Genomic DNA, 25834 nt, shown 5'->3' with positions numbered 1-25834 from the left:
AACGAGACAGCCACAGTTTCTCAACACCCTGCTCAGTAAGTACTTGAAGCAAGTGCTGTGAAACACAAACTTCATAGCTACCCTTTGCGCCTAAATTCTGAGTCTTTATGTAGAGGCAACTAAATAGCCTTCTGTTTTGCTAGATGACCCAAGAGCCGCGCTTGGCCTTGCCAAGGGCACCTGAGTCCATATGCTTGCTGTATTTTTCAGTTCTGATCAGTAGCCCTCTTTTTTTCTTCTTCCCCATCTTCCTCAGACCTTCTTTAAGGCTTAGCCCTCTTTCTTTCTTCTTCCCCATCTTCCTCAGACCTTTTAAGGCTGAATTGGCCATTCAGCATAAGACTCCTCTTTTTATCATATTGTTCAACAGCAGAATAGAAGAATGTTCTAGTTACTTACGTACAAGTTATTTTTATTTTCATGGCAGGATCTTCTACAGACAACAGTAAGTGTGGGGTTCCTTTGCTTCGGCCGCAGATCAGCCGTTGTGTGTGTTCCACCCATGTACTCCATTCTTTCCTTTCTAGAAGATCCAAGGTTTCAGACTTGTCCTCTTGTTTGAAAGAGATCATCCTGGCAAGGGTCATAGTGCTGCTGTGTGAATCCACCGGCGATCCCTTCTCTTGTGTCACCCTCTGGAGTCCAAGCTCCCCATCTTTTTGATGCCTTTGAGCTCCTCCTGAGGGAGCAACAGATGCAGGGCTGCTCCTTGACGCACGTCCTTATGCTGCCTGGACCATGAGGCTGCCCAGGGCAGATTCTTACACTAGTCTGGAACATTGGCTCCAAAAGCTGCTTTTTTAATCTTAAACAAACAAACAAATGAATCTGTACATATTTCTAGTTTTCTACCTTCTGACGCTTTTCTTTCTTTTGAGACTGGTCGAAGGCTTTTTATAGAGATATTTTGGTACTAAACCTGTGCAGACATTGAATAAGTTTGGTCTGCAGACTGAAGTGCCAATTCAGGGCTATTAGTAATGACTCTTGAACATTATTGTTATATTTCATAGCTCATTAATTTTGGGTTTACATTTACAAACCTGAGCCATGAATCTCCCAATTTACTCTTACGGCAGTCCAGCCTTGTTCTTTTTTGTCTTTTTTCTATACCAGACTTTCTTGCAACCTTTAGCTTGGATGGCAAACCAGTGTCTGACTCTTTCTATAAAATTTTGTAAACGTTGACTTAGTTTTTCTACATGAAGGAGATACTTCATTTCACATTCTTTGTCAGCACCTTGTCAGCTTTCTTTTAATCTTGTTGACAATTTTCCAATGCCTGATTTATTGCAGAGTAAGAACCACAGTCCCTACTTAACCATCACTTTCTCTGATGGAAACAGGGAGTTTTTGTGTAAGCCAGAATTGTACCTCTGACACTACATGGAATATTTGTGCACTGACATCTATCGATGACAACCGTAGGGAATTAGCAAGAGACAAGAGTATTTGTCATTTCTTGGTAGTATCAGCAAGTTTGCAGGCCCTGTATGCATTTCTGTCCTTGCCCTAAATTCTAGGTCATGTCAACATCCACGCAATCTCTAAATGTAATAGATCATTTCCTTTTTAACTTGAAATACATGTTTTTTTCCTGAGAAATCTCATTGTATTGGAACTTTTAAGTATGGCAAATAGAGAAATAAACAAGGAAATCACCTTTATTTGAATGGGAGCGCAAAAAATTCCCCACAAAAGCACTGCCCTCCGAGGAGGAAAATACTTGGGCAGTTTCTTGGGAGCCAGAACTTGTTAGCAGAAAACCAGATCAGATTGTAGCTACTCTCATGGTCAACACACAGCGCAGTCAGCAGAGGCTACTGCCACGCCACAGCCTGATACGATCCGAGCACCTTGTGCGCGTCTTGGAGGTGTAACACACTGGGACCTGTTTTTTTCTGGCGGGTTTTTTAGTGTTAAAGACAACAGTAGTAAAGCTCGCATGCTGTTGTGTAACGGTCTGTAGGAAATGGCTTCAGCCTGTTTGTGCAGTACCAGTGTGCATTTGGTATAGCGGGGAGCACCTTGGGGGGTGAGAGCAACTGCTGCTCGCCGGCATCGAAGGCAGCTCAGAAATAAGCAGAGAAGGTGGGATCTGACTGTGCGTTAGAGGGTCCCTCTTCTCTTCCTGGTCCCTTAACTTACACAACAGAATAATTTCAAGCTGATAGTGAGGTGGGTACATCTGTGACTGACCGTGAAACCTTTTGGTGTCTGGAGGGAAGTCAAATTTCTAAGGGCTTTTGTGAATAAGGAACTGCTTTTTATGGATTTACTCTAGATTTTATTGTCTGTGATAAGTAAGAATGGCCTGATCTAAAATGGAGGTAGGGAGGGACAGATTAAGAAAATGCAATTTGAAGATTCAAGGTCAAATGGTTTTATTTCTATGAGAAAGTTGATTATTTTACTCTTTAAAAAGTTGTGTTAGATTTCAAAATTAAATACACTTTAATGGATTCATTTATTTTAATATTTTAAAGTAGTATTTTACTTTCTCCTTCCTATGTTTTTTATTTTTCAGTTGACATAAATGCAAGATACCTTGTCTTGATTACGTAAGGTTTTACTTGGTAATAAATCTACTGATCCTTTATAGCAGACTGTGAATATTGTAAATATCTTGAGATGGAAGGGTCATGTGGGATCAAAGACGACATTCTTTGTACAAACACTAAAAGGATATGAGAAAGCTCTGTAGGGTTTTTTTAGAATTTTATTTAAGAGAAAAATCTCTGAAATCATTTGACCTTTCCAAAATTTTATGTATATCTGACTTCTCCTGTGACTTGATTATTTTAAGCTATATATATATTAAAAAGTTAGAAGAACTTGACTAGGCAAAAGAGTTTTTGATTGGAAATAGCAACATGTCAAAGTTTTGCTGTCATTACTTCAGGTTTTTCTTTTGGAAATCTGAGTCTGTCCTCATATGCCATGTTTAACTTCTGTGTATTAAAATGTTTTCATTTCTCCTTTTCAGTGTTATCTGTAATATGTTAGTTTATTTTGGATCAGTATTATATTGTAAATATTACCCATCGGTGTATATAAATGATTTTACTAAACTTAAAAATTACTGGCTGCTTTTGTTTGGTTCCCAAGTCCTCGTAGTGCAGAAGGGAGGAAGGACAGCTGTGGCCTGGAGGGCACAGCAGTGCGCTTCTGCCACCGCGCTTCTCCTGCCACCCCCAGCCCTCTCCCACCATGCTCACTCCTCCGTCCCTCCTGCCTTGCAAATGTGAATAAGCACTTTGCTTTGTATTTTGCAGGAGTGCTGCGAGGCTTTGAGATGAAAGAATGACTGACGGGATAGGCCGGATAAAGCCCTAGAAAATCGTGTGTTCTGCCTGGCAACATAACCTGAAATTGCCTCTTTAAAGCACTGCTTTCCATTAGATGGCAGCAGTTATATGTCCAGAGCTACTGGTTAACCCCCCCAAGGTCTATAGGATTTTTCTTGCAGCTATGACTTTGGGCAACCAGGGAAGGGAGGGATGAGTTGTTCTGTGTTCAGTGACATTTCCCGTGTCAAGTATAACGGCTCCTCCATTCTGCCAAGCGTGTTCTTTGGGGCAGGAACTAGGAACCGGTTTCTTTAGGACAACGATCCTTGCAGGGTGCTGGGCTTTGCTGAAGGTGGCTGAAGTGGGAGCACTGCAGGGGCTTGTTGCTGGATTGGCAACTTGGGAGACGCTGGTAGATGAGAAACGGGTTGGCTTTCCTTCAGGCTGGCAGTGCACTTTGCCAGGGAGCACTGGAGTGCTTCTCCTCGCCTCTTAGGCAGTCAGCCCTTCTGAACACAGACTAGCACCATCAAGTATGGCACTTGTACGCTTCCTGGCTCTAGAAATATTTTTACTATCCTCAAGCATGGTTTGTCTGGCTTGTTGACAGCAACCAGATGCTGTCGACCAGACCCTGGTCACACGAGCATTTCAGAACAAAAGTGGCACAAAAAGAGGTGGTGGGACAGCTGTGAGTGCCCATGTGTACCAGGCCACCTTCTCTGTAAGAGTTAACATCCATCTGCTTGGTACCTTTGGGGAGTTAGCAGTGTGTTGGATAGTGAGCGACTGTCAGAGCGTCTGTAGCATTGGGAAGGGGAGGGAGAGAACAATTTCCAAGTATCCTGGGAGTATTTAAGGCAAACCAGCTGCAAGCGCTCTATAGAAGTGGCACAAGAAAAGACTCACCCCTACTCATAGAAGGATGCTTCTCCTTTTCCAGCAACCAAACTCCCCTCAAATAGTTAAAACAGTCAGTGACGTGCTCAGCTGAGCGCGGAGCCCTGCAGGGATATCTGCCAACAGACACTGAAGGCTCTCACTGCTGCAGCTGAAGGTCCCATTAGCAACCAAATCATTGTTTCGCTGGTAATTTATTGCTTTCCACTTATCAACGCTTAATCCCCTTTTAAACAAATTGCTGTAGCAGTGCTGGCTCCTCATGCTCTCAGCAAACGGGGTCAGCCCAAGTAGGGTGCAGCAGGCTCTCAGTGATGAGATAGGGCATGGTTAAGGCCACGCTGCTCCTGCCTGTGCTGGTGTCGGGGGAGCTGCACCGGTGCCCAGGGTGCGGATCCCATCCTCCCTGTGGAATGTTTGCGTTCAAAGCGGGGCTGGAGAAACGGTCGCTCCTTGGGCCCTTCTGTTCCAGCCCCAAGAGCAGCTCTCCAACAGCTTCCCACCCCGTGCCAGGTCTTTTCTGGCGCTACTTTGCTCCGTGCAGTTGGATGGCAGGCTGGCTGTCCTACCTCCCTGGTGGACAGGTAGCTGAGGAAGAGCTAAGAAAAGGATGAAGGGAGCAGGAGGCTTGAGCCTGGCTGCAGGCTGAGCAGGGAGAAGAGGACAGGCCCCGAGGGACGGTGTCCTGGTGGTGAGAAGGGATCTTTGCTGCTGAGTTAAAGGCAGCTTTTCTGATGTCTCATTGTGTACATTTTCCTCTCTTTCCTCCAGCCTGGGAGGCAGTGATCATGGCTCCAAGCCAGACACAGCCAAGGTGCACCCCGATGGGCAGAGGGGTTCTCCTCCTCAGACTGAGCCTCTCCTTCCTGCTCTGGGGGCTCCTGCTGCCCTGCGCAGGCTGCAGCCCCCAGCTCTCCTGGGGCTACGCAGCCTACGAAATAGTCATTCCAAGGAAACTTGGCCCCAGGGCAGGGAAAGCCAGCCAGGATGAAGTGTCCTATATCATCAGCATTCAGGGGGTAAATTACACTATTCACCTCAGGCAGAAAGACTTCATAATAAAAAAATTCCCCGTATTCACTCGTGACTCCCAAGGGGAAATCATGGTCAAACAGCCCCACATGCCAGCAGATTGCTATTACCACGGCTACGTGGAAGGCATCTCGGACTCCGCGGTGACTCTGACTACCTGCTCTGGGCTCAGAGGACTGCTGCAGATTGGAAACTCAAGCTACAGCATTGAGCCCCTGGCAGCTTCCTCCATAGCTGAGCATCTTCTGTTGCAGAGGGAGGAGGCGGTTCCTGGAACAGTGATGTACAAAATGCCCAACGAAGGTGGACAATTTCCAGGTCCTGGTAAAGCAACAGGGCAGTTCCAGCCCCGGGGGCACACGCGGTATTTGGAGCTCCTTGTTGTGGTAGACAAAGAAGGTTTTGATGCCTTTGGCAGAAATATAACTGATGTGACACTGGAAGTCATTGAAATAATCAATCTGGTGGACGGGCTGTTTTATTCTTTCCACCTTCGTGTTTTGCTAACTGCACTAGAGGTTTGGGTGGAGAAGAACCCTATCAGTGTTACCAAAAACCTAACCGAGGTCCTTCATGATTTTAACCTTTGGCGGAAGCAGCAAAGCCTTACATACGCCGTGTATGACGTGGGGTGTCTATTTGCCTCGATGGACTTCGATCAGGGTACGAGGGCATTGCACAGGGTTGGCAAATCCAACTTCGCCAGTGCATGTGATAGAAAACACGCCTCTGCTGTTGTATCGTTTGCAAAATGGCCTTACATGGACACTGTTGTCCATGTTGCTCGTGTGTTAGGGTATGTCCTTGGCATGGAGCACGATGACAGATACTGCAGATGTGGAAACACCTCTAAATGCATCATGAGCACACATGGCACAGTGAACCATCAATTCAGCAACTGCAGCAAAAAGCACTATTTTGATTTTATAGCATCAGGGCAAGGATTCTGCCTTAATAACGCCCCAGAACCAGTAATGACATTTGCACTGCAGCGCTGCGGGAATGGTGTCCTGGAGGTTGGGGAGGAGTGTGACTGTGGCTCAGAAGCACAGTGTAAATTGGACCTTTGTTGTGACAATACCTGTCAAAAAAAAGAAGGAGCCATTTGCACTTCTGGAGGCTGCTGTAAGAATTGCAAACCTCTTCCAGAAGGAGAAGTGTGTAGGGAGAGTGCCGGTCCGTGTGACCTGCCCGAGTATTGCAACGGGACATCTGAGCATTGCCCAGCAGATGTGGCTAAGCAAGATGGGACTGCGTGCGCTGAGGATGGGTACTGTTATTCAGGCAAATGCCAGTCTCGCACATTACAGTGTATGAACATCTTTGGCAAGGAAGCAAAGCCTGCTCCACTCCCATGTTTCCAGGAGGTGAACATGAAAGGAGATCGGTTTGGCAATTGCTGGGGAGATGGAGCAGATGTCAACTTTCAGAAATGTAAGCTAGAAAATGTCCTCTGCGGGAGGGTGCAGTGTACAAACGTTAGACGTCTACCTCAGCTGGAAGATCACACAAGCATCATTCAAACCCCAGTGGGCGATACCTGGTGTTGGGGCACAGACTACCACTTGGGCGTGGACGTTCTGGATGCTGGAGTCACTAAGGATGGCATGCAGTGCGGTGAGAAGAAGATCTGCGTTAATCGGACCTGTGTCCCTGAGGAGAAGTACTTGACATCCCGCTGTTCTGCCAAGAGAACGTGCAGAGGAAAAGGCGTCTGCAACACTAGAGGAAACTGCCACTGTGACAACGGCTGGGCACCTCCCTACTGCCAATTTATTGGCTTTGGAGGAAGCGTTGACAGTGGGCCTGCACCGGTCACTAAAAAGGGGCTTTTTAGGTTCATCTTCGGGATTACCGTGATAACTGTTGCTGTTCTGGCGCTCGCAGCACTTGTCATTGTGCACGTGAGAAAGCTCAGAGTAACTGAAGCATTAAACAGACTCGTCAGATGCTTTTGGGCTAGAGAACGGGCTCCCGAGGAGGATGTGAAGGACCAGGAGGAAGAAGACGGCTCAAAACCAGCTGAGAGTCAAAACTCCTGTGGGTAGGACTTCACCTGGCAGCAGTGGAAAGCTGGACTCAGTCAGTCACTAGATTCAGACTCCAGCTGTGGTGGACTCATTTAAAATTGATCTAGATGCAAGCATAGAGTTAGAGGACCTAGCTTTTATTCTGTAGAATAGTAAAATGAAATTGTTTCACTTGACCTCACTCTGTAGCAGAAAAAAAGGCATTGACAAAAATTACAGGGGTGCTCCGGTTAATTTAAAATCCGCCTGCTGGTTTACACTGACAGACGCAAGCTGAGCAAGGAGGATCCCGGGGTGGCTGAGGCAGAGTCTTTTTGCAATGCAAAAGCAACAGTCATCTCTCAGCCGGGAGCATGGGGGTCTGCAGCAGCGAGTCCCCCTCTCCACTAATCCCGCAGTCCCCAAAGGACTCCTGCTCTTCCCTCTGAGCAAAGAAACTTCTGGGTCACGGACCCTCCACTACAGCTCAGAGGAAGGGGTGCAAACTGTCCACGCCACTGTATAGGACTCTGTCTCCACACCCTATAGCCACCTCCTCTGGAGCAGGGGTCCCACCTTCGAGTCCGGCCTGGGCGTACCCAAGGACGTCCTCAGCAGCGCTGCAGCCCAGGAACAAACGCGAGCTGCTGAAACCATCAGGCAGTGTTAAGCAGGAGACAGGAGGAGGGACGAAAGGGCTCCGAGGCCTGATTACAGAAGGAAAAGATGTGGAATGTATCTGAAAGGAAATAAGGAAAGAAGAGGGGAAAAAAATTCATTACTGCTCACGTCAGCGGCCTCTGTGAAAAGTAGAAAGCTGGCAGGATCATTTGGGCAGGAGCTCGCAGGAAGGCTTTGAGCAGGTAAAGAAACTGTGGGCAGCATCCGATCCCTATCAGGCTGAGCTGACAAAAAAGCCAGGCTGCTGCGGAGCTGTCAGTGCAAGCTGGGAGCAGCGGGCGCAGGAGCAGCACTGAAGCAGAACAGGGATGGTGGGAAAAAAAAAAAAAAAATTTCATTTCAGCACTTCCTGAAGAAGCAGAGGAACTCTGGGGAGCAGGAGCGCTTCGTGCTAGAAAAGGGAATTTATTCCACTGACACAGGCTATTGCTCACCTCCAGGTAGACCTGGTTAATGATAAATTCAGAGCTGCAGACGTTGCTGCCTGCCGGTGCTCGTATGCAGCTGGTGGTTAGCATGTGTTTGTATGAAATGTGTTTTTCTGTGTATAACAAGCTGTGCCCGACATCTGACAGGCACAGGCCAGGCGTGTGGGGTAACCACGGACTGATGCCCTGGGGATGGTGTTTATAGCAGGGGTCCCCAAAGAAAGTATTGGAACGTCAGTAGTACAGGCATATGGTTTATAAATACCTAAATATGCATATATTGGGGGTGCATGCTCAGAATCTTTTTACTGATAGGGGTGTGTGATTAAGAAAAACGTCTGGAGCCCACTGGTTTGCAGACTGGCAAAGGAGGCGAGGTGGTGGCCAAGGGGCATCAACATTTGTGAAGTTAATTTGCTGGGAGAAGTGATTGTGGTTAATTCTTGAATTCACGATCCACAGGCAGTCTTTTGCTGGGATCCCCGCTGGGGGAGGAGGAGGAGGGGGTGGTGAGGATGCATGGCTCCCCAGATCTCGCTGAGCAGCAAGGGAGCGGCTCTGAAGATCAACCGCAGCTCCCTGGCTGCAACGGCCACCCCACGGTGCCCCTGTGAGGGAAGCACAGCAGGGATGGATGCTCTTCATCCCTGTCACCTCACAGGAGCACTTACGGCCCCCGTGCCACAGCCTCACTCCACCCCGACCTCCTGTCGCAGCCGGCTGGCAGCATGGCGGCTGGGAGAGGCGGCAGCGCTTCCAGAACCTTCTCAAGGGGCACTGAGGGGAACGGCCACCCCTCAGGGCAGCAGGGTGCCACGCACCTTCGTCAGGTCCCGTGCCAGCCCTGAGGGGACAGCTCTGGCACGGCCGCTGCCTGAGCGCCTCAAGGAAGAGAGGGTCAAGATGTCCATGCAAGGGTTGGCAGGACCCTCCCTGAGGCGTCTTACTGCCATTTTGAAGGCATTGGCGATGAAATGGCCTCAGGCACATCATGGCGGCCGGGGAAAAGCACTGCTTCTCAGGCTGGGGGTCTGGGCAGTGTTGGTGGCATCTCTCCTCCGTGGGGCAGGCAGTCATCGTCCACTGCCGGGCTATGCTGTCCATGAGATAGTCCGGCCAAGGAAACTGGCCCCCAGGGCGGGAAAAGGCGTGGGGGAAGAAGTGTCCTATGTCCTCAGAGTGGAGGGAGAGAACCGCGTCGTCCACCTCACACAGAAGAGAGGACTTCTGGTGAAAAACCTGCCGGTCATCACGTACAGCCCCAGGGGGACAAGGGTGGTGGAGCAGCCCCACGTCCCTGAGGAGTGCTTCTACCTGGGCTACGTGGAGGGCAGCCCCAGCTCCCTTGCCACACTGAGCACCTGCTCGGGTCTGAGGGGGCAGCTGGAAATTGGGAACCTGAGCTACGGCATTGAACCTGTGCCAGGGTCCCTCACCTTCCAGCACCTTCTCTATCGGCGAGAGAAGACCCAGAACAAGCCCTTGATGTGTGGATTGACGGATGAGGTGCTCCGAAACCAACCGAGTGGGATGAGAGCTAAAACAGCCTTAGGAAAGCATGACTTGTCTCAGAGACTGAAGCACACCATGTACGTTGAGATATTTGTTGTGGTGGACCACTATCTGTTTTCCTTCCAAGGGAGCAATGAGACCTCCGTGATGCTTCTGGTTACAGATACGATCAATTTATCTGAAACGCATTACTATCCTCTGAAGATTCGCATCTGCCTGATCGGGCTGGAGATCTGGACGCACAGCAACTTCATCAAATACAGCCAGGATATAGAAGAAGTTCTTAAAAATTTTAACGACTGGGGAAACAGGGATCTTTCTCAGAGGATGAAATATGACATTGCACATTTATTTACTTACACAGACTTCGGACTAATCGTTGGGCTGGCGTACGTAGGTAGCATCTGCCACCCCGGTTATCAGTCAGGTGTTGTCTCACATATACGGAGAGATTTCATAACCTTTTCAATTATTTTTACTCATGAGCTGGGTCACAACCTGGGGATGGAGCACGACAAGAAGGAGTGCGTGTGCGGAGAAGCCACCAAGTGCTACATGACGGGAGGCTCGCTCGACGGCGCCAAGGCTTTCAGCAACTGCAGCCGGCAGAACTATTTAGACCTGATCGGCAGAGGGGATGGCGACTGCTTGCGCAACATCCCAGAGCCCCACAGACTCTTCTATTTTAAGCATTGTGGCAACAAGGTGATTGATGAGGGAGAGCAGTGTGACTGTGGGGGGCCGCAGGACTGCCGAGGCAATCCCTGCTGTCACCAAAACTGCAGGCTGAAGCCAGGGGCCGTCTGCTCCATTGGGCAATGCTGTCAGAAATGCCACTTTCGTGCTGCAGGACACAAGTGCAGGTCAGAGGCGGAGGAGTGCGACTTGCCTGAATATTGCAATGGGACTTCCGAGTGGTGCCCGGAGGATTTGCACATGCACGATGGGACGCCTTGCAGCAACGACGGCTACTGCTACCATGGGAAATGCGCAACCTATGACAACCTGTGCCGAAAAGTCTTTGGGAAGGAAGCCCGGGGTGCTCCAGAAAGTTGCTTCAAAAAGCAGAACATAAAAGGGGATCGATTTGGCAACTGTGGCGGCGATGGGACCGAAGTTGCTTTTGTAGGATGTAAACCCCAAAACGCTCTGTGTGGAAGGCTGCAGTGTGTCAATGTGAAGAGGATACCTGTTCTGGGGGGGTCTGAAACTGTCATTCAGACCCCAGGGCCTGAGGACTGGTGCTGGGGCACAGCCTACCATGCCAGCATTGATACACCTGATATCGGAGGAGGGCTTGATGGCACCAGATGTGGGCCAAAAAAGATCTGTATTAACAAGACATGCACAGATGCCATGGTCAGGATGAAATGCAATGGGAAGGTTTTGTGTGGGGGGAAAGGGGTTTGCAACAACCTCGAACACTGCCACTGCGAAGCTGGCTGGGCTCCTCCGGACTGCCAGTTCCGCGGCCTGGGAGGGAGTGTGGACAGCGGCCCTCCACCGCCTCTCATGATGTCCATGGTGGAGGCTGTCCAAAATAAAGTGTTTGGGACGGTAATTGGGATCACAGTTCCCATTGCCCTCGTTCTGATTGCTCTCCTCATGGCTGTAACCAAATACAGAGAGGCAATAGCTGTGTTTTTCAGTACCAGTTTAGCCACAGAGAGAAGTGAGACTCCTGCAGATGAGGAGTGGAGTATGGAAGAAGAAGAAGAAGAAGGAGAAGAAGAAGAAGAAGAAGAAGAAGAAGAAGATGTTTAAAAAAACATGAAAGCAGTGGGAAACCCACCAGTTGAGGTTTGGAAAGGACTGCAGGCCCTGTGGGTATGCCCTTGAAGCTGGACTGCTAGTCCCAGGAGATTTTCCACAAAGTGATTTACACAACATAACTATGTAAACTGTATGAAAGTTAATTACACAAAATTTCAGTGTTTCTTCTTCTTATATGACCTACTATGTAAATAATTTTTGGTTGGACCCAAAAAGTGAAGCTGTTAGAAAATAGTGTAAAAGTTAGAGAGTTGTTTTCAATGCAGCTAAAGACCTGTTTTATTTTCTATAGAACAGTGGCACCTTAGTAAATAATTCACTTGAGCATCTAGAAGAGTATAATAGACAGATTCACGCGAAGTCCTGCTCACCTGGTTCAGGAGAGATGCTCCACCGGGTCGCAGAAGCTTATTTTTCTGACTATTGTAGCTGAGCAGGAGTTGGCATGAAGAACAGAAGGGAAATGTGCAAAAATTCGAGGCACAGAAGTGAGCGCTGACTTTTTTATGCTGCTTTGTAATTTTTCATTCCTTGCAGTTGGCTGTTAGTATGGTACATGTTCTTATTTTAATAGTGAATTGGAAGTCAGAGATTGAAAAATACTCACCTTTGCTTTACTGTTAATTTGTAATGGCAAATATTTAGAGAAGTAAAACATCCTTTGACCACCTACCCTCAAAGGAGCTGTACCAGATCTCTGAGCTGTTACATACAATGTCCTGCATTTCTAGAGATATTTCCATAAGGAGGAAGTCTGTACTAAAGATTTACCATGTTTAAAGAATCCATTTACAATCCATACAAACCTGTAAAATAAATAACTATTTTACTGAAAGTGTCTGTCTCCGGCAGCTCAGGCTCAGGCTCCTGGCTCAGGCTCCTCCAGCACTACAGCTAACTTTGCTGCTGGCAAGACAGTTCGCAGCAGACAGCCCGATACCGGGTCTGGCTGACATTGCTAAAACATGACGAGGTCTCGTTAGGACGCTGCCTGTTCGCCTTTGACGCAGGGATTCATCAGAGCAGGGTGGACATGGACCCCTCTGTGTCCGGCGGGCTGGCGGGGAGCGTGCTGGCGTAGAACTTCTTCTGGGAGCGCAAGAGAGGAGTCTGAGTGTCAACGTCCCGGCAGGCGTTGCGTTTGAGGGAGAGGAAGACGTGCTGTGTCCAGCCGTACACGATGCAGTTCAGAAGCCCCTGGGAAGCTGCTGTCAGAGCCTGGGCGAGACCACAGGGGAGATCAGGGCTCTCTTGTCAGCAACACTGCACAGCACCCCACGGCTCCCTACCAGGCTGTCAAACCTGGCATGTTACGCCAAGCCTCCCACTTCCAGCATGACTTTATCTGCATCCCCATGTGATATAGGAATCTCATGGTTATTTTAATAATCTTTGCTAAATGCTGCCTCAGGCACATCAAGCAGCTGGACAATGTCATGGAGGAATTGCATTTGGAGACTTTCATAGAAAGGAAATAAACTAACTGATTTCTGGGGATAGGACCCTTCTAGTCCTATTTTCTACAGTTTCCATGGTGCTGTGATTTTGGTTACTGAGACCTTTTCAAGCCTGTGAAAAACATAAAACAACTAACAAAGATCTTTGCCAACCAAAAGCATAAATCAATCAGACTTACGATCTTTGTGGCTACAACCATGCTTTGTCTAGCAGAGATTAGAAACAGGCAAACACTCATTTTTCTGTTCAAGCAGAGAAGGCAGAACATAGGAGGTTGCAGAGGAAGACGTTTACCTGTAGAATTAGAAGAGCCATGTAGATTTTGCTGTTTGTTGACACTGTCAGCTTCAGTATTCCAAGGAGGACAGCTGTGAAAAGGGACGGATGAGAGGGTATTGCTTTAACCCCACCTCTTTGGAGTTTCATTGCCAGGCACTATGTCTTAGAAGAATGTTGTGAAAATAACTCAGCTCTCTGCTAACCTGGGGCCCAGCAGCAGAAGAATGCGATGGGGTAAAAAACCACTCGTTGTTCTACCATCTTAATCATGGCCCACTGCTGATCCCCCAGGAATCCTGTGGAGTTTACAAACCTTTTGTACAAACCTCGGGCTTGACTGAGTATAACCTAAAAAAGAACAAGCATACATCATTGTTTGTACTTTGTGCACACGCTCTGATCTGGCTTGTTCATCTAGGACAGGGTACCCCATGGTTTTTTTAGCCAAAACCTCATTTCCATCTATAAAACCTTTTCACACGACCATGTGCTCCCTGGGGGAGAGCAGTTGGTTTGTACGCGACCTTTTCTGAACTGAAGACTCTGAATTGATTTGGGCTCTGGCTGACCCATGCAGTAGGTGATCTCTGCTGCCATGCTCTGAACCTTCTCTACCTCCTAAATCCTTTTTGGGATGGGTTGGCAGCACACAGGATTCCAGATGGATTTATATGGTGGCACAATGATATTTTCTCTCCCCTACCACCCTTTCAGAAAGGAAAGCAGCACCACACAGTTCTTCCCCTGACATTGCCTGGCTGCTGGTACCACCCAAGGAAAAGATGAAAAAGGGCAAATCTCACACTGATCATCTGGGTGCAATGGCTAGCGTGCAAGGACTATGTTTCTTACCAGAATGGCTATGAAGCTGATCAGAAAGGAAATGAGGAAGACCCCAATGCCATAGAAATGCATCACACGGCAAACAGAGCCACTCAGGGTTTGCGGCTCGTTGGTGGGCACGGCTATTTCTGTGTGCATCAAGAGACATCTGTGGGGAGAAAGGGAACAGCCTGAGCTCCCGCTGTGACTCACAAGCAGTGGGGCTGCTTCAGAGAGACGCGTGAAGCTTACCCATGCTTCTGGCTGAAGTTTTGGTAGCAATTACTGCTGTTGCCCAGGCAAAACACAGGCACCATGAGAAGGAAAGGGATGAGGCTAAGAGGAGAAAGGACAACGGCACAGTTATTAGTTATTGTACTGCACTGCTCCCATCCCCAACCAAACACTACTTGGTTCTTCTCCTGTCACTATAACGGACTTAAAAATAATTTTTATCAACACTGCTCTGGAAGAGTATTTTACCAGCTTTACTAACTTCTGCACTTTCATTCATGCAAGCAATACATTGGTAAAGGGAGCACTTTCTGAAAAACTACATATAGTTAATATAGTTATAACTAACTTGGTTAGAGAAAGGCCCTTACATTCAAAACCTCTTACTCTGAGTTTGTTAGGTCACTGCTGTTATTGATGAGCTTTACAGGTTTTAGTAAAACTTGCTTCAAAATAAGTCGGAAGCCGACATCAACACAATACAGTTTACCAAAACCACATCATTGTGCCAGAATTAAATCTTACCTAGACGAGATCGTTGCTATTCGGCCAATGCAACTCACATAATCTACAACCTGCAAAATCCAAAGAGCTTAATTAAATGATCATTTCCGTACAGCCACTGTTTCACAGGAACCAGCTCCCGGGGAGCACTTCAAATGCTGATTAATCCCCAGACCGAGCACAAATGTTAGTTTCCACTTTGCACTGAATCAACACCGCCAAGTTCAGTCTGTGCTGATTTGCGACAGAAACAACCAATGCTTCCACCCGCTTACTGCCTTGTTCTCCTTCAAGACTAGAGGATTTGAGAAGGGAACTTGGAACTGGACAAGGAACAGACACTTGATGAGCTCTCTGGTGTAACTTACTCATTTTTTGTATTGTTCATTCACTTAACCTAGCCCTGTTCCTCAGAAACTTCATGTTCTGATGAAGAAATGCAGGCAATTTGGAGTGTCCTGGTCTCTGCTCACCAGGAAATGTACTTTGGCAGGTTGCATCCACACAGCAGCTACAACAATACAATGTGGGCACAGCTGTAGTAGTGGGGAATTATGGTAGCTGGTACGTTTTGAATGCGAGTCCAGCAAGAAGGAAACCAGTCCCACAAGTGGATCCAAACCCTCTGGACAAGAGCCCTTGAAATATAGACTGATCTGCCCCGCCTGCTGCTCCCGAACCGACAGATGGAATATCTGGGATACAAAGTCTGCTGTGCACACCAAATGTCTGGGAAGAAAAAGGCTATACACGGAAATGGGGCTGATGGGTTCAATGGGAAGAACTGCATAAGGAATCCGTCATCTTGCAGCAACACATCAGGAGCAACACACCAGTTACAGTGATGGTGGTGCCTCACCGTTTAGCCAGGTGTGAGGAATGAAACAACTGCAAGGAGAGATTTTGATCATGCGGTATGTGAAGTGTTTGTTTAGCCTGCAACGCAGAGAGTATTTTTCTGAGTACTATGTCCTTGTTCCTCGGTTCCCAGTGATTACACCGGTTCCCCAAAGGGCTTTTGTAAAGGCCAGTGATGATGAAGTGAGGACTGGCCACTGTTCACAGAGCCAACTGGTCCTTTTATCACTAGCTCACTTCCGTCACACCTCCTATCTCAAACTCTTAAAATACTTACTGACGCTCTCGAACGCTGTATGACACCTGGGAAAGACAGAAATTGTCAGTTCTCAGTTCCAGGCTGTCCAGGCACCCCCTGCTTTCCTGTCCCCTCTGCCGTGCACTGGCAGAAGGCAGTGACAGACACAAACCAGTTACTCAGCTGGTGCAAATCGCTGTTTTTCTAACTGCAGAAGAACTTCACCAATACCCAGTCCTGAGCTTCCTCTGCTCTGAGATTTACACTGACATTGGCCTTTGCCTGCTTTGCTCTTGAAAGCCTAATCTTTCACTGAGATCCTACAGCAGACCTAGCTGTAACACTGCTGACCTCAGTGGACAAGATATGTCAATTCACACAGCCGTGGGGCAGAAGGGCCTTCAAAATCCTTGTGTCGAGATATACGGTTATGTACGCACCTCCTAAACCCCACCACAACCCCACAGTTAGACCTTGGTACCCAACAGTTGTTGCATGTCGGTCCTACTCACCTGGGGGGGCATCCTGTGAAGGTTCTGATTGTACTTCATCTTTAGGTCCATGTACAGATGCCAGGTGTAGTTGACAGTGTACAGAAAAGAGGCCACATAGAATATCTGAGAAATACAAACAGACAGTATTTCAGTCCTATAGTAATAGTTTCTGTAGCACTTTTAGTTCATCGCTGATGAACCCGAAGCCCATGGGCCAGAGGCAGGATGCTGAACAGCGTAGTGGACCGCCAAAGGTGAGGGTCCCTGCACAGCCCCTGTGCTCATGTCTACTGGGTTGCAGTGGGACACCAACTGGGAAAAGCCAGGTAGAGGAGGGGTTCCCACCTTAGACCGCACAAAGGCAGCTTCACTTTGGCCTAAACCAGGGACAGGAGAACTAATGGCAGCAGGCTGTCTTGAAAATACAAATCTTTGTGACTTGGCTCATTTTTTGGCCCAAATCCTGGCAACAAAGGGTTCAAAAGCATTTTTACTCTCTCTGTGCTACATCCAGTAGGAAACACAAGACAGGTGCGGCGCTTAGATTTGCTTCGCACATGATGAGCTCACTACACGGTGAATTCATGGAAACAGAAAACAATAGTATATTTAAAGAGGAAAGTGCGGGCAGAGAATATCTGCACTAAGCCTGAGTTAACATCCCAAGAGCCCTTTTCTCTCCATGGGAAAAAGGGGGAAAGAAAAGATACAGAACACTGTTTCCCACAGAGAGTTAGTCACAGCCCTTGATTCCAGCTTGAGGTGAGACCAAATATCTAAAATTTCCTGTAAAAACCCCCAAATCTTTCTTTCATTTGTTTCTGAATCCATGGTTGCTCCAGGCAGTCAAGTATAAACAGCGCTGCCTAATCATACTATATATATGCGTGTGCTGTGTTTGTTACAGGAAACACATGCTTCAGTGGCAAACGCAAAGAGGAAGGGCTGGACAAATGAATTTTTCTGTGGATTTGCTATCATTTGCCAAAGAGGCCAGGAGCACAGGTTTGCTGCCCTGGTATCATCTACGTCCAGGAAAGCAGTCACTAAATAAACTTGGTCTCCTTCACTGGGGTTGCAAACGCTCTTGGCTGACTCAAGAGGCTGAGTCCAAGGGGCTGCTACATTGCGGCAGGAACATTACAGTGACTTTCCAGCTCATTAGACGAGGTTTAATGAGGGTTTGTTGCCCTTCTTCAATTACTTCCAGGGAAGGTCATCAAAACAGTCCACAAAGATCATTCTCTTGCACTTCAAAATGCCTTAGAGAGGCTCACAAAATGTCAGCACTGCCTTCTTTTTTGGAAGAGGGAACCAAAAGCCATTTGTAAAGCTGCCAGCAGAAAGTAAAGGGAGTTCTGCTCTCCTGAGCCCCAGCTTTGGGGCTGTGGACAGCCCTGCAGCGCTCACCATGAGGGGATAAAGCAGGGGCTGGGAGACACGAGAGTCCCTCATTATAACACTTCTGTGGCTCCCCGTTGTGCTCACCAGCGTGAGCAGAGCCTGCCAGGACGTTATTAGGCCACTGGAACCGAACTGGAAGAATGTGGGGGAATTGTGCAATTATAACCACAATCTCTATTCTGGACTGTATTATTGTAACACAAAGGCAAGGCAGGGAGGAGGAGAGAACAAAGTCAAGGGACAGCAGAAGGGAGCAGTATTTACATTTTAATATCAACCAACAGTCCAGGGCTGAAACAGGGCAAGTCCAAGAAACAAAGCAGTCTCCTCCTTTACAACATGGTATGGATGTTAGGGGAGTTCCATCCGCTGCAACGTCAGCCCTTGGTGATAAAGTGATGGTAAACAGGCTGAATAAGGAAAAATATTGTCCTACCCCTAAGGCAATCCCTTGAGACAACCATATCACATGGACTGTGGTGTGAGTCTCTCCAAGGGCTGCCATCTGCAAACACCGCTGCTGAGCAGTCCTGAGCCTGTCCTCACCCTTGTCATTCAGTGCATTTTACATCTTCTAGGTGTTTGTGTGCAAAGAAGCTGTGTGTGTTTATGAGACACCCAGGAATGCAACCCTTGTGAGACTTCTCCGCTCAGCACGGGCAGAATGGGGCCAGGAGACGTTTACTCATTTCATTTGGTTACAGATCACTTATGCTCTGCAAAAGCTGCTGGTTAAACCTGTTACTGGCTCCTACTTACGCACAAGGTGTTCCCACCACGCAAGGGCATTGCTGGGGTGTTTAGTAAGGAGGTGTCCTGCACCGTGTCACATGCACTATGCAGGCAAGGTTGCTATGGCAAGTGCTCCGTTTGTTTTAATTTCTTCCAGAGCAAACAGCAGTGACAGCTCTTGCCAGAGGCAAGCCGGCTCTGCCACCCTGGCAGTCCTCCTGCTGGGGATGGGCTGCTGGTGGCATGCAGGAGAGAAGCCTGGTGACCCTGTGGCTGAGGTTGGGATGCGGCAGGCACCCTGCACACCCCACCACAGCACCCTGACTGTCCCCCACGGGGCTGAGGTAAAGGCGAGTCCTGTAAGGACTTGCCCAAGGCCAGCTCTGCCTACCCACGCTGCCTTTCCCAGTGTGGAAGTAAAGCTTCCGCCTTGCCCCCATCCTTTGCTGGTGTCCCTGAGAAGCATGGCCACAGGCTGGAAAAGCAAGGGCAGAAAAGAGCCAGAAATGCACGGGAGCATAGCATGCTCCCAGTGTCTCTGCTGAGAAATGACGGCATATTGTCTACATCCAACCTACTTCTCCTCTAGCAGTGCAGCCTGTCTTCTCCAGGCCATAAAAGGATCACACCAGCATTAAGAAACATCCCCCAGGCAAAGCTGCAAGGGAAACAGCTCAGAAACACCCTCAGTCCTGCATTCTCCTTCCACTTTCCAGCTCTGAAAAGCTCTTCTCATTTTCCCCTGTACCATCATCTAAAAAACATCTTTGATATTGTTCTGTGTCATTCCCAAGTGGCCAAGTTACACACACCCCACTGTTTCCTCTCTTGACGTGAACATATTGCGGTGCTTCCACAGCAGCGCAGGGGAGCTAGAGAAACCAGAGATAAGGCAGGAGTGGAACAGCTGCTCTCGCCGTCATGAGTATTACGGTTTTACCCACAAGAACAGCTGTTGAAACAACCCTGGGCTGCAGGCATCCATCCCCAGACACACAACAGCGTGAACACTTCCATACCGCACATGCAGCTACTTCCCTGCCCTCTCCAAGGTACACGGAGAGCCTCTCCAGCTTCAGATGCTGCTGCTCAGCGAGGATGTTTCAGTTCCCATCTGTGGGTACCATCACGCTCCCAGGTTGCTGCCCGAGCCCACACAACACACATCAAGGTTCCGACAGCCACTCACTCTTCCCAGCCACGTTTTTGTGGGTCTTTTAAAAGGAAACCGTTAAGTCCAGAGATCACCGCTTGTGAACCACCGCTCTGGCCCAAGCTTGGCTGTATCCTGCAGAGTTTTTCGAGAGCAGTGATTTGCAAAGCCTAATGCTGAAATGGGAACTCAGTGAGACAAAAGCAAACTGTCAGGAAAACAGTATTTCACTCACTCCACTCCAATTAGTCTCCAGCACACAAAATCCGCTGGAAAGCAGCCGAATCGCTGGGGCACGGGACTGAGCTTGCGCTGACAGAGCAGCCCCTGAGCATCCTTGGGATTGTTTGAGAGGACACGGTCAGGTCAGCAAGGGCAGGGCTGTTTATATGAGTAATGTTGTAAGTCCGAGCTCAAGCAAATCGCAGAATATGTCTGTTCCTGCCCAGGATGGAGGAAGGATGAAGAGGAATAGAAAAGCTGCCATGCGAGAGGCGCAGAGATCATCATCGGCACGGGTCCAACAGGAAATAGATTAAGACCCATCTACTCACTTTACACAAGCGACCCAAACATGACAACCACAAAATACCATGCTCTCTTTGCCTTCCTCATTGCCTCTCACAAACCAGATGTACCTAAAACCAAGCATCCTTATCTCTATTTTACACACAAGGCGAAGAGATCTGATAAGTCCAGTTCACACAGGGAGCCTCTGCCAAAGCCTGTCTAGAAACAGTCCGCCACAGCCACGCTCTGATCACCAGCGAGGCTAATTAAGGCAACGAGTGCAAAGTAACAGCATGAATGCTGATGTCAAGGCTACTCACTTGTCCTGTCGCTTGCAGGTTATAGCAGATGAGATCCTGCTTGGAGGTTGGTGTGCTGTAGAGAAGCACCCCAGTGAGCCAGCACATGCCCAGAAATAGGTCGGAGAGGCTCAGGTAGAAAAGTGGACGAACCTGGGAAATGTGAAATTGGTCAGCAGGTCTGGGTGATGGTCACAACACTCCCACGACCACCTACAGCAACGGTTTTACCCCGTCATCTAAATATGCTTTTGTCCCCCAGCTCTTCTGGTACAGCAGCTCTCCTTGCACACAAAACCCATGCTGATTCTTGCTCTCAGGAGCTGTTTTCAATGTGGATACCCCACTCTAGTCGGCCTTTCTGCCATTAGCAACGCCCCAGGATCCAAGAGCAGCATCAACTCTTACAGAAAATATCTCAAAGGTCTAGAATGTTACAATTTTGCAGAATGGGACAGGTTAGCAGGGAGAAGCAATGTTATTTGTTAAATCAACTGACAGAGAAATCGAACTTTTGGTAAACACAAGCCCTTCTTCAGGTCTGAAATAACTCGCAACAGGCATTTTTCCTATGTGTTTCATGTCATTTCAGTTGGTGACTAAGGCTGAACCTATTTTACATGCCAGATTAATTTTCACTGTGAGAGCCACTAGTCTCTCTGCTGCACACTGCATCTTGCTGGAACAGAGTCGCGTCTCCTCTAATCGCAGTTTCCAGCCCATTTCCAGTTTGTATGCACTGGCCAAAAGGACTGTAAACGCTGTAGGAAAACATTTGTGCAAAATTCTGGCCAACATTTTTGTTGTTAGTGGGAGAGCAGACACTCTGGAAAAGCAGCCTAATTATCTAGATTCTTAATTGTAGTCTTTGGTACTTGATTTTGAGCATCCTGGAGAGAAAATGATGGCATTTTTTTTTTCCCTACAGGAAATTATAATGCTAAACACAGCATGGAAACATTTCAGGAGGCCTTGCTTTTAAGATTTTTTTCATGGAACTGAGCTTTTGGTGAGATTTGCCTCAATATTGTCCTTTAAGTAAATGTTTGCCATCCATCGCATTGTGTGATACTTGTCTTGTTCCCGTGAGCAACGAGAAAGAGCTTAGTAAGACTGATAAGCGGTAAGGTAGATCTGATTGAACCAGATCTGTCCTTATGCCATAGTTTGAGGGAGATCTGCCTGGTGTCTTCCTGGCCCCCCCACTGCCATGCAGCAGCGTGGCAGGTCCTCTGCCTTCTGCAGGAGTTGTCTCCTCAAGCATTATTGTCTCTCCAGTTCCATATTTGTACCATCCAACCCAGCAACACAGTAAATCAAACTGCTGTTGCTAACTAAATATCTGGAGCTAGCTTGTATGTCATTGCATTTACAAATGTCTTTCTTAACCAGGCTTTTCCTTGCTGGTACAGAACTGAAGCCCCGGCAGGCAGTCATAGGCATGACAAGCTGGGGACAGCATCTAGTTTCTGAGCATGGCAGGTTAAAACCAAGCAGCTCCAAAATAAGCAAAGAAGCAACTTTTGCAATCAAACAGGTGACCCCTTTCTCTAGCAACAAGTGTCCTTGGAGCGAGGCACCACTGTTTGGTTGAGGAGCTGTTGTGGCACAGACCTAAATAAAGAAGTAGGTGACACAGTGGTAAGTGCAAAGCAGCATGGCTCTTCCTTGCAAAAGGGAAAAGAAAAAAAACAAATGGTATTTATAAAATAGAGGAAGGGAATGTAAAGACGTAATGATTCAGATGAGCTGCCAGGCTGGAGCATACGTGTTGATTGAGCTCTGACTGGCCATTGCCCAGGCACATCTGCCTGCCCGGGATCTGTTGACATGACAGAGGAAATTCTTTGTTCATTGCTTGCCATCATCTCTTCTGAATGATTTAGCTCAGGCTGAAGAGTTTTATTGACCCCCTAGAGACAGAAAACAAGCTTCAAGAATGCAATATTTGATTTCCTAGGCTGGGGGCAGGAGGGGAAGTGTTTATAACATTGTTCTCCTCCCTGCCTCCAGAGCTGTTTATTTTTAAACATTTTACTCTGGAGCCTCATGACTCAGGGAATAAGCTGTTTGTGGCAAGCTTTGATATAGATCTCTTCCAGCCCCTTTGTTTACAGATTTCCACTTAAGACCAGAAACATGGGGACGAGGCGATGGGGAAGTTACTGAAGATTTTGCCACTTTTGAAACACCAGCAACGGATCTCCCCTGGCAGCAGAACAAGAGCCTGGAAGCCTGATGCAAGCAAGTCACTCCAGCTGGTATCCATCCCTCCTATCCGGATTTGCAGAAATAATCTGAGCAGAAACATCTGGAGTCCCTCAAGCAGGAAGGGTCCATCTCTGACCAGGAGCCATGTGTGGCTCACAAACAGCTAGAGTGCAGCTCCCAAGCCACAGCCACATCATATGACTAATAGCACAACGGCCGAGTAATGCAGACTTCTAGCCATGGAAGTACATGGGCTGAGGCTGCTGAGTCACACCGGGACACCTGCCAAACCCAGCTCCATATCATTCCAGAGCGGAGGACCCCAGGAGAGAACCATGTCTGGAGCGGGAGCCTTTGATATCCACCTCATGCAGCTCAAGCTCAGGCAGATTTTCCATCCCAGCACTAAGGTCAAGTCCCAGCCTTCATTCCTCCCCGGGAGTGCACGGAGATCTCCACAGCTCATTCTCGATGTGCTCAATGGGCAGAGCGTTTCCACGAGGCTGGCTGCCTGGGAGCGAGACTGCCCTGCGTGTTGTAAGGGGTGCAAGTTTGCCCTGCAAACCTGGACTCATGTTCTCCTCCCCACCCTGCTTCATCCAGCGATGACTGCATGCCTTCCTTCTCTGAGGATAACTCACTGCATTCTCCTGGAAGTCCTGTTCTCTGGGCTGCAGATCAAACCCACGATGTACAAAGAACATTGAAGACAAGGGAAGTGCAAATACAGCTTTGTTACAACACAGCTGCCAGCTCTACCGTCCTACTGCTCTTAGCAGTAACCTGTTATCTGCGTGGTCCACAGACCGGGCTGCCAGCCATCTGCAAATCCTGGACAACAAACCCCAGCTTCACACAGATCAGCTCTGAGCACTGCCTCCGGTAAGTCCTGGACAGACAGAGGGACTGCGTGTGGACAGCAAAAGCCCGGCAGGCTTGGGCTGGAGGTCTACGGTGACCGCACATGCGCCAGCCACCTGCTCAGCACGTCTGATATATCCCAGACACACGGGGTTCCCTGCACAGGCGACCTGCATGTGTGATGCACTCCGGACGTGCCAGGCACTGCATTCATGTCAGATCCGCAGTGCACGTGTGGACAGTCCCACCCCGAGGGAAGTTTGCACCCGAGTCCCACTGCTTCAGCATTAGAAATGTTCGTGGCTCCTGTGCGTGGCCAGGGTGAACCTTCCAAAGCCCCACTGCGGAGCCCAGCACAGTAAACTGCTTTTCAGCCTGGGCTCTTTTTGTCTGAACTTTGCAGCATCTTTGAGTTGTATGAGTTTTAGTAGTGCACCTGCCTGGAAAAACTACTCAGAAATCCCCAAAGACGGACACCTGTAAATACATTTCCTACAGGGGCATCTCCAATTTGCACTTCAGCAGCTTCGTACACAGCTCCTCAGCCCTCCAGGCGTTTTGCCCCACAGAGGAGGGGACACTAACAATTCCCTGTTCCCAGGATGTGTCTGAACGGCCGGAGGACTTTCCCAGAGCGGCAGAAAGCGCGGGGCTAAGGAACCTGTTTCTCCCTGCACGGGTGCAGTTCAAGGTTAGTCCCTGCAACTCGTATCACAGACAAAAGGCCAAACTCTTGGCGAGCCCTTTGCCACCCAGCTGTTAAACAAGGTTTAACCACATAAGCCTGAGACCTGCAGTTGCTCCTAGCAGAGTGCCTGACCCACGCGGGTCTTCGCTACACGCGTGACCCATTCGCAAGGTACCGACACCTCGACTTAGGGAGGGAAAAGGAGGCGCAGACCTTACCTCGGGGGAGCGCACTGCATTTTGAAAGACGGCGTAGGCAATAATTGAGCTGGAACCTATAACACTGAGAAAACAAAGCACAAAGGTTGGAACAGGAGCACACCTCCCTCGCTGGGATAAGCGATTTCTCTTTTTCCAGAGAAAATCGTCGTTGCAACAGTAACTCCATCCCGGCATCCCGGGGACGCGGGTTTAGCAGCGCGTTGTACCTGAGCATGGCCATGGTGAACTGTATCCACTGGAGAGCCGAGTAGACCTGAGGAGAAGGACGGGTGCGAGCTCATCACGCCGCGGCCCCACGCACGGCGGGGAGCGCCCCGCAGACACGCGAGCCGCTCCGCGGGCAGGCACAGAGCGGGGAGCCGCGGACGGGGGGTGCCGGGGGCAGGTCGCAGCCCGCAGCCCCCGGAGAGGAGCGGGCAGGGCTGCCGGTGCCGCAGGGCACGGAGCCGGGCAGGGCTGGGGAAGGGCTGGCCGGGGAGGGGATGGGGGCGAAGGGGCGCGCACGGCCCCGGGAGAGGGGACAGCCGCTGCCCCCGGGGGTCCCGGTGCCGGCGGGGCTCGCTCACCTCCTGCCAGCCCCCGTCCAGCCGGGCCGCCTCCGCCGGGAGGGCCATGGGTACCCGCCGCCGCCGCCGCACCGCTCCCGGCGCTGCGGGCACCGCCCGCGCTCCGCCCCGGGGCCACCCCGTGCCCGGCCCGCCCCGCGCCCCGGGCCCGGCCCCCGCCGTCGGGGCCGGCTGCGGAGCAGCGCCCGGTCGTAGAGAGGGGCTGAGGGAGGCCGGAACCCCGGGCGAACAGCGTGGCCGGCGACCCCCGCCTCCGCCGCCGTGCATCCCCACCGGGATGCGGAGCCCGACCCAGCCCTGGCGGGAGAGCTCACCGGGGGCGCCTGGCCCAAACACCGCGAGGTGCTGCATCCCCGGCCACCCCTCCAGGGGCCGACCCGAGGCGACCCTGCTTAGCTTCCCCCCGCACATTAAGTTGTCACAGGACTCCCCATCTCTCCTCCATGGCACCGCCTCTCAGCGACGTCACCAGCGGCTGGGGGCGGGGACCTGCTTTAAGGAGCGCGCGGGACGGCGGCGCTGCCGTGAGGGGGCCGCTGTCTCCTCAGGAGTCAGGCAAGAGACGTCCTCACACAGGCCTCGCAGAGATTGCCCCCAACGCCCGCCCTGCTTGGGGTCCTCCCTCCTCCTCTCCGACGGGGGAGAGGGCGCCGGGCCCGAGGGACGCCCTCCCACCG

At 49.6% G+C, this 25834-nt stretch overlaps 3 protein-coding genes across 4 annotated transcripts; 2 read left to right on the top strand and 1 right to left on the bottom strand.

Annotated features, from left to right (window-relative positions):
• The first annotated feature begins 4978 nt into the window (after window positions 1-4978).
• Window positions 4979-7270, top strand: LOC140660041 (disintegrin and metalloproteinase domain-containing protein 9-like). The gene has a single exon (XM_072880424.1). The coding sequence runs from the start codon at window positions 4979-4981 to the stop codon at window positions 7268-7270; it is 2292 nt and encodes a 763-aa protein (XP_072736525.1).
• Window positions 7271-8859: 1589 nt separating this feature from the next.
• Window positions 8860-11616, top strand: LOC140660040 (disintegrin and metalloproteinase domain-containing protein 20-like). Its single transcript, XM_072880423.1, has one exon. The coding sequence runs from the start codon at window positions 8860-8862 to the stop codon at window positions 11614-11616; it is 2757 nt and encodes a 918-aa protein (XP_072736524.1).
• A 261-nt stretch (window positions 11617-11877) lies between these two features.
• TMEM116 (transmembrane protein 116) lies at window positions 11878-25603 on the bottom strand. 2 transcript variants are annotated; one of them, XM_072880087.1, is made up of 11 exons: window positions 25158-25591; window positions 24798-24844; window positions 24589-24652; window positions 20632-20763; window positions 16531-16635; window positions 14944-14993; window positions 14437-14520; window positions 14215-14353; window positions 13566-13710; window positions 13378-13451; window positions 11878-12843 (listed from the first exon to the last, which is right to left on the bottom strand). In XM_072880087.1, the coding sequence occupies exons 1-11, from the start codon at window positions 25566-25568 to the stop codon at window positions 12643-12645; spliced, it is 1452 nt and encodes a 483-aa protein (XP_072736188.1). In that variant the 5' UTR covers window positions 25569-25591; the 3' UTR covers window positions 11878-12642. The 2 variants fall into 2 exon arrangements, with proteins under 2 accessions (XP_072736188.1, XP_072736189.1); XM_072880088.1 differs by having other exon boundaries at window positions 11879-12843; window positions 25472-25603.
• Between the last annotated feature and the right edge of the window lie 231 nt (window positions 25604-25834).

Source organism: Ciconia boyciana, chromosome 15 (assembly GCF_034638445.1).
Source record: "Ciconia boyciana chromosome 15, ASM3463844v1, whole genome shotgun sequence".
In the NCBI taxonomy this organism is placed as follows: domain Eukaryota; kingdom Metazoa; phylum Chordata; class Aves; order Ciconiiformes; family Ciconiidae; genus Ciconia; species Ciconia boyciana.
Note: the sequence above shows the minus strand (reverse complement) of the source record. Positions and strands in the feature narration are given on the sequence as shown.